General features: G+C 38.6%; 1 protein-coding gene across 5 annotated transcripts in view; it reads right to left on the bottom strand.

Annotated features, from left to right (window-relative positions):
* Window positions 1-375: 375 nt before the first annotated feature.
* LOC138009450 (probable serine/threonine-protein kinase qkgA) overlaps window positions 376-12,500 on the bottom strand; it is a 204,149-nt gene continuing 192,024 nt past the window's right edge. For 4 of the 5 annotated variants that reach the window (XM_068856468.1, XM_068856470.1, XM_068856471.1 and 1 more), the window contains 2 exons: window positions 9,761-9,838; window positions 376-9,602 (listed from right to left, as the gene is read on the bottom strand). In XM_068856468.1, coding sequence (XP_068712569.1) covers window positions 9,409-9,602; window positions 9,761-9,838 — 272 coding nt within the window. In that variant the 3' untranslated portion in view covers window positions 376-9,408. The remainder of the gene's footprint in view (window positions 9,603-9,760; window positions 9,839-12,500) is intronic. The other variant, XM_068856469.1, reaches the window with a different exon arrangement.

The raw sequence follows: 12,500 nt of genomic DNA, 5'->3' as shown, positions 1-12,500 counted from the left end.
AACAAGCCGCATTCAGTACTTTGGCTAGTGGCTCCTCCAGGCCGCCCTGCCGGGATTTTTCGGTTCCAACCTTCACCGACCTTAGCCAGTCGCTCGACCCCAAATACACCTTATTCCAAAATGGCCGCTGATTTATGGGGATACAAATTGGCCCTTGTTTCCTCGTTCAAGATAAAATATTCTTTTAAATTTTAAGCTTAAGATCAAAGCATCGAGGGCTAATTTGAATAAAAACAAAAGAATATTTAAATGGCGGCCATTTTGGAATAAGGTGTATTGGGGGCGTGTCGTACCTCGTTTAACGGGCTTCAGGATTGGCCAAAAGAACAATAGAACGAACAAAGATAACAATGACTTAGCACATACATACTTTATTTAACGTGGAAATACACTTAGCTTGAGAGCTAGTTTACAGGTATTCCACCTAATATAAACTAATGAAAACCTAACAACTAACAACGCTAATATCACATCGAGTAAAATTACAAATTAAATACTGATTAAAAAACTATTTAAAACTGTTATTACAATATTACCGCCGCAATCAAAAAATACTATTAAAATTAACGTTACAAATCCACCAATCCCCGAAATTCAACGATCTAATTCTGTTTACTATTTCTTTGGTACTCGCTTTTATTCTAATGTCATTTGAGAGTTCATTCCATTTCTTGGCTGCAAAATATCTCCATGACTTGAGTCCAGATACTTAAATGAGCGTAAATTAATGAGATTCCTAGTTGCCCGTGGTGCTTAGCTCGATATGCTGTTATGTATTGTCAGTAACATGTCTTCGAGATTCCATGGAGGGTATAAGTCTCATCCTTTCCAAGAGATGCTGATAAGATGCATGTTTATCAACGCCCTTTTATTGACTTTTTCGATTTTTGCAGTGTTTCTTTTTCCGCAATGATGCCAAACTTGGTTGCAGTAAAAAAAATTCGGTAGTATGAACGAACGATATAACGATTTCTTGGTTTTAAGTGGTAAAATATTTTTCAGTCTATTAAGCGCGTTTATTTGAGCACTCACTTTGCGGCAAATACTCGAACTTGATCGTCAAATTTAAGCTTACTATCGAGTAAAACTCCCAATAGGTTAGTCTTTTCTGCGGTTCTGATATCAATATTACCCGATTTAAGGAGTAGCTTATCTTCTGTTCTGCCAAAGACCATAGCCTGGTACTTTTTCGTTTTTGGTCTCACGCCATTTTGAATAAACCATGTAGTTGCGTTCTCAAGATCACTATTTAGGTTGTCTTCAACGGCACGTACGTTCTTATTGGAACAATGGATATTTGTATCATCCCCATAATTAATAATCCTGCATTGTGTTATTGCATACGCCACTGAATCATTTATAAAAATATTAAACAATGTAGGTCCCAAGACAGAGCCTTGACGGACTCCTCTTAACAGCCCTTCCCACGAGGAGAAGGCGGTACCGAGCTTCACTCTTTGATGGCGAGAAAAGAGAGCTTCGCATCAAAGATAGCGCTTGATCACCTAAGTCATAGAATTTAAGTTTTTCCAGAATTAAGTCATGTGGTAGACAGTCAAAGGCCTTACTTAAATCAATGGCTACTGTGCCAATAATGTTACGATTAAGAGGTGCCGTCGGGCACCCATGATATTTTCTGTATCCAAACATAGAATTATAAAGAATCTTCTCTAAGTGAACTGTCAATTGTTGATGAATAAGATGTTCAAAGATCTTAGACACTGCTGGAAGAACTGTGACTGGTCGGAAATTCTCCATTTCTAAAACAAAAGGAAGTACGACACTATACCGCCAATTAAATATATGTTCAGCAAGAGGTACGACTCTACCCGGCCAAATTGTTGAACCACGTATTTTGTCGTTGAAGTTGACATGTTGCTTTTAAGGTGATTCCTTATCGTTGATGTTGACTTTCTCTTGTTGTTGGATTTGGCGTGTCTTAAGCGTTGGTTATTGTATAAGCCGTTGAATTTGGACGAATTTTATTGTTGACCTAGAGAGAAAATGTTGAACTGTAGGTTGGTTGTTTATGCTGAAAACAATTTTGATTTCTTGAATAATACTCGGGCCGATATTCTTCCCCTGTATGGCCATCGCGCTCGGTTAGTTAGCGGCTAATATCCAACCCCTCTGGATCTACCTCTGTAATGACGATTATCAACAATTCCTACTTTTCTCTAAACTGACTACCATCATCAATTTAGGTCGCTTGGAGGGATTAGAGTAATTATGGGAAATCGATATCTATATTAAAATCCGAGCACCAATCCCTGAGCTCGCGGGACTCGAACCACGGACTGGTGGATTAATAACCCTTTCATTTAACCACTAGACTACCGCAACGCTAACTGCCAGAACATGTTTTTTTTTTTTTAATGTCAACTTTGTTTTCTTCGGAATGCCGCGTGTGTTATCACCCGCTAAGAAACACGTTTAAACAGGAGAAAATGCCGATACCGAAACTCAAGAGGAAGCTAACTATTTTAAAATCAAGCACTAGACTACGCCACTATTCGGCAATGATTTTATATATACTAATTAAGGTTAGCAAATATTAGGTAAAATGGTCACTTAGTTGACCTTTAGTGGTTTCACCGTTAAGTGGATAAAAACAATTCCTTGAAAGTGGGTGCTCCGGGTTCAAATCCTGTCCAGTAATGCAACTTTTACTTTTTCTCTTTTCATCTGCTACCACAAGTCCTGCGACAGAGTAATCTAATTTCACGATAAGTCAATCCAGAGAAAATTAGGAATTGTCGATAATCGTCATTTCAGAGGTAGAGGATATGTTGTAACATCAATGGACCTCAGTAGTCACGTGTAATCAGTACCAGGCTCCACCTGGTCAGCGGTTTGTTGTGGATGCAATGACATGCGCATAGTTGGACGTGGCAGGAGAATTGGGATTTGGACCAAAATTAGGCTGGAAACTGGAATTTGATACCACCGTACACGATCCTCAGAATGAGGCCCCGTCTACACGTATCCGGATATTTTTGAAAACGGAGACTTTTTGTCCGCTCTTTCCTTCCGTCCACACGTAAACGGTGTTTTCTGTCACCGAAAACGGAGGTTTTCAAAAATGGTCTCCAGAGTGGAGACTGTCGAAAACGGAGGCTTTCCGTATACGTGTGGATGGACGAAAACGGAGGTTTTCGAATATCTCTCGTATTCAGTCATTCCCAATCTTTGTAAATGAATGACGGATTCTAGACGAGTTGTTACTTCTTGGGCTTCTCTTAAGTTTCATACCTTGTATGCAGTTGCATTTTACGTTGTTAAATCTTCAAGCTGAGTATTTAAGGAAGTGATTGAACATAGCAAGGTTGATTTCCGTTTCAGCTAGGACAATAAGAGCTATAAAACAATTAAATAGAAGGTTAATGGAAAGGTTAATTTTCGTAGATTTTCTGCATTTTTTTCGCTGATTTCGACATGTTAGAAGATGTAAACAACACTAAGCTCACACTAAACATGAACACCGATCAACACCAAATGAAAATTGGCGCCGCATTGTTGCGTGCGGGCTCATAAATTGCTAGCTTTGCGAATGCGCATGAGGAGCAAGGATGGCACAGTCGGTTAGTGCGCGGCCTTGGTGTAAGAGGTCCCCAGTTCGATCCCCGGATCTCACATCCTTGTTTCGATTTCTCTCCTTTTAGTGTAGCTTAAGGACGTTCGCGTCCATTGCTACTGCGCATTTTCTCGCGCACGTCACGCACACGTCATGCATCGCAGACCACGAAGGTAAACATGTTGCTAAAGTCGCAAACATTTACCACAAGAATGGAATGTGAAAGCATGTGGCATCATGGGATAGCTATGGACCAGGTCTTCTCGGAAATGTCACGCAATGGCTACACGTATCCGGATATAGTGCGAATAGACAATCGCTTTGAGAACCTCGCAGCGATTTTACTCTCTTGAATGCTCGGTGACCCCAATTTTTCTTTCCGTAGATAACTTCCTTTCCTGATTTTGTCCATTTTAACAAAAAGCAAAAAAATTCTGTATGTGAGAAGTTACAAATATTTCGCCTTTTACGCTCTCGTGCGACCGAAGTTTTCTTTCTTAGACTAAATGTATTGTTTTTTAAGGTCTATTTCACCTCAGAAAAAGACATCAGCTGCAAACGTTTGTTAAGTTATATTAGTTATGTTGAATTGAGGACGTTTACCTGATCTAAATTTCACTAATGTAGCTTTTATATTGCTGACAGTTGTAAGCTAAGATCGTCTTAAAATAACGCAAGCTTCTAAAAGTGCACCTCATGATCTCGAAAAAGTAAAAGTTTCTGGCAAAAGTAGATCATTACCTTTCTGCGTGGCAAGTTAAAAAGAAATCGGTTCGTGGAAACGTTTTGGGCGCGAACCTCCTTAAAGTAGCTTTAAGGAGGCTCGAAAAGGTTTTAGCTGCGAGCGCGCGTAACCTAATCACACCATAACTAAGAAACACGCGTAAAATCACCGGAAATAAAACTTATTGAAAAAATTTGTCTTTATCTCGACATTTTGCTCGGTGACCTATCTTGAGTTTTTGCACGCACGTATCATTCACGATGGCACTTCAAATAAAATGGGAAATTTATCTAGTACAATTTTTTGTAAACTATAAAACGCCCTTTTTCGATGTATCTTAAATTGTACTAGATAACTTTTTGTCGTGCTCTCTAAGAAGTTAAAGAATGTAGGGAGATTCCCAACAAATAAATAAAAACGGTAGGTCACAGACCTAGTTTTTCAGATAATTTTCAAAAACTGAAATTTAGAGGGCCCTTTTGTGGACATGGCGTGTTGCCATGGTAATTGATATGACGTCATATGTGCCCTTAAAGTATTACCCAACAATAGAGTTGCAAAGATGTTTATAGTTTGTCTACACTGTGAAATATCCTTCTTTGGTATCTTTCATCGTCTCACACACACTATAGCAACGAAAAACCCTTTCGAGCATCCTTAATACCCTTAAAACAGAAAGAGGGGGGTACAATGAGCGCACCGTCGGCTTCCTGGGAGAATACCCGCGCTCAAGAGGATAAAGTAATTACTAACGTTAAATAAGGTGTACCTTTACCTTTGCTTTGTAAGTGAAACTATCGTATTCGCATCGTTTTAGCGTTTTCTTGTGGCGGGTGAATACGATTTCAATACGCTACGTGTGGACGCGTATTTTTTTGGAATACGGAGGAAAAAGTCTCCGTTTTAAAAATATCCGGATACGTGTGGACGGGGCCTAAACAATAATTTTCATGCGTAGCGAAATTGCGTAGTAGGACGGAATCCTGGCTTTCACTTTTCTCTTGTTCATACATGTATTCCTTACACTCAGTGCAAACATTTCTTAGAGATTTTAGTTCAATTTAATTTAAATTTGTCAAGGCTAACGCTATTTTTTGCTGTTGTATGTGTAAACGAAACTGCTGTATGACACTTCGAATTAAAGGCTTTAGTCCGACTTGAAGGAAATTGCATGTTGCAACGTTTAACCACTCTAAAAAAATTCATACTTCTGCCTTTTGATCGAATTTCCCGAGGCACCTACTCGTATGTTTTTAGTAGGTGTGAGCGGAAAATCCGAGTTAGTAGCGTAAAACAACATGAGCGGCCTTAATTACTGACGTTTTTTTTTCCTTTTGGCCACTCAGCGCAATCTCCAAATCACAAAAATAACGCGCGCATACAGAATTATGAAAGATAGCGTAGAACTGTGTGCACGAGGACTCTCCTTCCGGGTAAGGTCGCATACTTGCACGTATACATTCCGATTCACATCATTGTTGTACCCGAGAAAGCAACCAAGATTGTAATGAAAATAGGTCTTTATTAAGAAAAATACATCGAAAACCGGCTGCTAATTGTTTTTCATTGGTTTTAATTTTCAACAACTAAAATTCAGCAATCCAATGTTTTGGCTCGGTTACATTTCATGTCCGAAGTTCTGTCGCCAGGTTCCCAGGTCTTTACGCGCCTAATTGAATGAAGACTCAGGCTAAGGTTTGCGATTTACACAATGAAATGAGATGATCCCAATCATTCTTGGACTAACATACTCAAAAAGATATTCTGGGTATCAGGTACAGGACTGAGAAGATAGATATACAGTTCAGAAAATAATATCGCGGATTTGCAGTATTTTGTTCTAAGAACCATTTTAAAAACTGAAAGCCAATCAGTCATTGTGATTAGTACATATCGCGTTACTTGTAAATGTTTGGGAGTTTTTATCAGGTAGTTACGTACGTCAGTTGACCATTTAGTGGGCGAACCTAATGTGCACTGATTTATTTTCCATTGTTGCCATCTAGAGTGAAATTTCTATGTTAGAAACGAGTTTACGTTATGAGAGTAAGATCAAAGGGTGTATGACATGAAATGCATGCTGCCCTGACTGCTGTCCTGTCGAAATCAGTACGGTCGCGACCGCTGTATATAATTATGTGTAACAGAGCCAAATTAAAATATTCGAAAAACAAGTTATTTTTGATATACGGAAGCAATCCCAGTGCACCATTACAATTGCGTTCGCTACGTTTTGCTAAATTTTGTATGCTCCACTGTCATTAACACATAGTTTTGAAATACCTGTCCATTAAATTGGATTGCTGTACTAAAAAAGTATATAAAAACAAATTATATTGTTCCGGATAAAATGAAGCAATTATTTTATAACTGAAAGATGGTTTACTCACAACGCAAGCATAACCACTAGTAACATACACTCGTGCGCAGACTCAGTATCTGTGTTTGTCATTTAGTACCTCTCGTTACTCTTGTTAGAACCAAGTGCGTCTGTGTGTGTTACTTTTGATTACGCTTGTATCACAAGTGACAAACACACCTTAAAATCAAGGTTATCGAATTCCTACAGGTTCTAAGATACAAAAAAAAAAACGTATATAGTGGCCGAACTCTCACTGCACTAACTAGTTAAACAACTACAGACTTAAAACGCTTGAAAGTTAATATGTGCAAATTATCTCCCAAAGTCATGCTAACTGCATTGAAACAAGATCTTAGTTTAAAAAAAAAAAAGTAACAAACCAGCTTAAAAACTAAACACACTAAACACTGAAAAAGATTACGAAGCTTCAAAATTGCTTTCCCCATTGTTCAGGGGATCCCTGAACAGCAGCTTGGTCAGAGGCAATGATGACGAGGATGAAGGTAGCGATGATATTATTGATAATATTCTGATAACAAATACCCAAAAGCAACTGTCGCTACGAGTGGTCAGAAATTTGTTCCCATGATGCGAATACAGTTCATATAGTAAATGCTCAAAATTCGCGTACCTCTTCTTGTTTGTCACATAAACATCTTATCCTGTCCAAACATATTGTATATATGCAATTATAAAAATACTACGAGCGTGAAGAGCACTTCATGCTTACAGCAGATACACGGTAATTCAGACTTATATAACAGCTGCTTTCCAGCAACATTTTTTAATCAAGTAAAGCTATTCATTCAATCTATTCAGGACTTCAACGGGGTTTGAACCCGTGACCTCGCGATACCGGTGCGACCAGCTCCCAACGTGAGTGGCTTCATAGCTCAGTTGGTTAGAGTGTCGCACCGGTATCGAGAGGTCACGGGTTCAAACCCCTTTGAAGTCCTGAATTTGTCAGGCTTCTCTACTCAATTGCTAAAATTTCATCCATAACTGCGAGGATCATATCTTTACTTGATTTCATATCCGCAGTTCAGTATATGATTCATTCCATATATCATTTCTTTCATTGAACATTTTTTAAACAGGTATGAAATAGAGATGCATTTTTAAGCTCAATAACCAAGAGCTCAGTGATTAGGAGAACCACAAAAAAGAGTCCCCGACGCCAAAAATTTTCTTTAATTTGGTTCGTTCATAATAACTTCCTTTTCAAAGAAATCCTTTCGTTGTCTTCAAAAGCAATGGATACGATAGTTGCCTGCATTTTTTCCAACAACGTCTATTTGCAATTAAAATTAAAGACGATATTCCATTTCCACCAAATGAAATTTGTCAAATTATGGGCTATCGGCTGAATTGAAGGATTTCTACATTACCTCTTTGATTATGCCTACAAGCTACCTGTGATACAATTTTAGCAATTCAGTTGTGATAATTAACTGATGGCGCGCAACATTGAGACGAAAATAATACAAGTTTTAGTATCCCTTAGTGTTTTTTTTAAGTAATTCCCCGCATATATAAACATATATGCCTCTCACAAAGCGAGATCGAGGGCAGTGCTTTAAGGTACGGTCCGTGTTTTTTCTTCCAGTTCAACTTTTGGATCAATCAACCTCCTAAGCTTTGAAACTCTTGGGTCCACTGAATCCACTGCTAATTATTGCTTGGATTGCTTGGATTAAAAAAAAAAAAAAAAGAAATCGCTGTAATTCAGGGTTACCACCTTGGATTTCGATTATTTTTACAAGAACAGACCAAAAACCAAAGAATCCATCGACATTTTGTTGCCTTTTTTAGTGCTTTAACGTCAGTCCATAAGTTGAAGCGTTAAAAAACAAAATAAGTAAGGTGCTGCAACTTGCAGTAGGCCCGAGAAAATGCGGTAACTAAAACGAACTTTTAACTTTTGTGGAACTGGCCCCTAAATTGGCCTATCACCTCGCTCGTATCATGTGAGTAAGAGTAAAACTAAGCAAGCAGGTAAACTTTATTTTAGTGTCAATCTAAACTATTACTTAAAAAGAAAAAAACACTAAATGGGATTCAACACTACAAAGTACTAAAAATAGGAGAACAAAAAAGAATATTCAAGCAATAATCCAATCAAAAACTACTACTGAAAATACTAACCTAAATATTACATCAAACACTCGTAAGAAATCTAACTAATTCGAGAACAAGAGCAAGAGACCTCACAAAACAACGTCAGCTAGTGATCAGAGAGCTTAACCTGGAACTGCGCAGTCTAGAGCTCCAACCTCTCAGTAACGCTGCCTTCCATTAAAAACACATGAATGAATATTATTGTTAAAGGTAAAAACTTCCTTAATAATTGAGTGAGGCTCTTGGTTCAACTGTTAATTATTGCTTGAATTTTTTAAATCTGCTATTCAGGGTTACCACAAAGGATTATATTCTTCTGGTTTTTAACGAGCGCAGTTAACAAAATCGTCGTTTTAAGCGTAGATCTAAGATAAATCTTTTTGGTGCCTTATAAAGTATTGACGAATTCATTGAAATCAAATTCATTAACAATTTGTTTCTTTGCTCACGGTGAATCTAAAATTCTATGTCAACCAAGCTTATCAAATATATATTTCTCTGATCTAGGAGGATATAGGACTGTCGCTGGATTCATGCAGAATTCACTGTTTTTCCTACCATAGGATACAAAATAAATCGTGTTTCACAAACCGTAGCAACACTGTGACTCACGATAATACAGCACACTGTTTACAGCATGTCAGCTGCCCCAGGAAGTTCACTTTCTACTAACATGTCGTAAAGTTCACCGACATGAAAGGGAGAATGCTTCGCCACAATATTAAGAAGAACATCGCTTGGATTAGCACTTCTCTCGTCGAGGAAGCATATTGCGTTGTAAGAAAATCCTAATCTCTGTGCAAGCTCCTTCCATCGCCCGTTGACTAGAAGAGTGCAAATATCGAATTAATTTACGTACTGAATATGCTCAAATGAGTATATACTAAGGGAAAAGGACAAACGGCCGTGTGGGAAGAAAAAAGGGCGTTCTTTTTCGCGCGTCCACACAAAAACGCCTGGACAAAGTTACTGTTACACTTACCAGTAAGGAAAAACGTTAACTCCATTCTTTGCTTGAAAGGCACGCATTGGACGTCAAGTCCCTCATCTAGCAATGGTCCTGGATGGCACACACAAGACAACAGAAACAAGCAATATGGATCACTTTAGCTGGACATGTATATTAGCGTTTTAACATGGGTTAGTTGATCCTGCTGTGATAAATAAGTAGGTTGTTCTGCCTGAGCTAACTACAAATCGTTCTTAGATTACAACAACAAGCCGTTGGTCTCGTTTCAGAACATTTGTTCCGTTGGGAGAGATTAAGTGACAATCTGCGGTGTGGTGGTGGCTATTTCCTTTATGTATAATGTCATGTTTCGTGTTTTTGTGCATGAGACCATTCTGTATGTTACATAACTGAGAGTTTCCCTTTCTTGCCTAATTCATCCATCCGTCATCAGGTCACTCATTCAGCCACTCAATCACTCACTCACTCACTCACTCACTCACTCTCTCACACACACACACACACACACACACACACTCTCCCTTTCTCTCTCTCTCTCTCTCTCTCTCTCTCTCTCTCTCTCTCTCTCTCTCTCTCTCTCTCTCTCTCTCTCTCTCTCTCTCTCTCTCTCTAGAAGAAAGTTAGGGCACTTTCCTGACATTTCCCTCTTTTGATGATGGATCAACCATTTTTGTGTGGTAACTTTTGACAACCCATATAACAAAGCTTGATGACCCAACCTGTCTGCATGCGAGTCATTCCCCAGTACCATCTAATCCTCACCAAAACAGTTCGTTATTTGTGCTTCAGAGAGCACGAAAGTGCCCTATGTCTTGGTATCGGCCAATTTAAAAGCTAGAAATCGATTTTGTTCGCCAAACTGAAGCTATTGACTTACCATTTATACGCCACTCAATTCCCTCGGCCACCACAACCTTTTAAATCTGAGTTATCAGGACTTTGAAAAATCTGCCGTGTATGTGTTTGACTTCTCAAGTCGATGAAAGGTTTCAGAATTCAAAAAAGGCCCCTTTTGCATTTGGGTAAGTTTGGACAATAAAATTCACAACGTAACCTTTATCAATTTTGCTCAAAATTATACTGTAGTTAGAGCCATCATTTGGCAATAAAACAAAGCAAATCACCATCCGTTATCTTTTTATGAAGATTTGAAGTAACCGATGTCAGGAAACGGCAAATGTCACGAAAGTTCCCTATTTGCTAGATGTTACAAATGATTATTTCAGCGTATTTTTTCGAGAGGCAGGAATGATCAATACTATCAAATTGTGCAACAGTGCAATAGCAACGGGTGACTCAAGTTTCAGATTTATTCGTTGCAATCAAAATGGATCAGGGCCGAAAATATGGTGAATTACGACCTTGATGCGCTTTGCGTATAGGGGTATATGGACAGGTGATTGAAAAATTCTACTGAGGGGGCTTATTGTGTTGCCTGGTGATTACAGAAATCTTCGTTTATGGAAAATGCTACTATAATTGAGATCATGACTAGGTATCTCGACTTTAAAGGCTAGTGCACTCCTTAATTTTGAACGGACACACGCCCAATGTAGAAATGTCGCCTTGTCAAGCACAAATTAATGGCTCTAGATCCTACACTTCCTTATTCAGACAAATGAAAATATATAGGTACTTGCTTAAATCTCAGACTGGTGAATTATGAACAAGATGAATAATTGTAATGTACTACCCAAACTAATAATGATCTTCGCGTTCTTCGACATAAATGTGTCAAACAATTCTCTAAACAACCGCTGGCCTTACCGACCAACTTTGTTATCACGGTAGTCTTAATCTTACGTTTCCAATATATGTCTTATTATGAATCATTTCAACTAATGACACACTGTCCTGGTTCAGACTCTAACTCGGTTTTAGAGACGACAGTTTTATTCAACCCTGTCTAGACGGTATTTAGTAACCGGGCCTTGAAACTGTATGGAACAATCCGCCACGGTAAAACAAAGAAAAAAAAAAGTCATTTAAACGACTTATGTGGTTTTTCTCCTGAGAAAGTACAATACCGTCATACCTCTCTATTAACTCCCCTTTCTAATAAGCCCACCGTTTGAAAGTTGCTTCTTGTGACAGCCTCCCCCGTCTCTAATAAGGCCCCACCCATTTTCTTTCTTTCATGCGGCCCAGTTGGTTTGTTTTTAAACAAATATCCACTCAAACGGGCCTGTCAAATGTGCAAGCCAGCGAGCCATGCGAGCCAGGATGCGAGTCAAGCGAGACATATAAAGCCATATATATATTAAACGCCACATGTAAACATGTTTGTAAATTCTTTTTTCTTTGATGCGAGTTACACTAGCGACGCTTTGATTAAATCCAAGCATTATTGTAGCCGTACCATAAAATTATTGCGTGCCGAATGTTTTCCATCGCGTGGAACGGAAAGTAACGCAAATTTCGCTCAAAGAAAACGTGGAAGACGCACATTGGTTTGTGTTTCAGCTTGTTTTATTCGAGAGCAACTTTTTGCTCCCTTGGTAGAAGAAAATGTGAGATGACGATGTCCGTATGAATTGAAAAACCCTCGTACGTTTTGTGGGTGTCAGATATTGTGGAATAAATGATTGTCAAAAATTGTGGTCCTAGAAATTACTTGTCTTGAACCTGGCAAAGGAAGGAAAAATACTTTGGAGAAATTCGAGTCTCCCTTTTTACAACCTATTTTCGTCTCCCCAGGAAGTCAGACTTGATCTGACTTCCTAATTGACTTTATGCTTGAGTTAATGTGATT

This window comes from Montipora foliosa, chromosome 7, assembly GCF_036669935.1.
Source record: "Montipora foliosa isolate CH-2021 chromosome 7, ASM3666993v2, whole genome shotgun sequence".
NCBI classification, from domain to species: Eukaryota; Metazoa; Cnidaria; class Anthozoa; order Scleractinia; family Acroporidae; genus Montipora; species Montipora foliosa.
The sequence above is the reverse complement of the archived record's forward strand: the minus strand, read 5'-3'. Positions and strand labels throughout refer to the sequence as shown.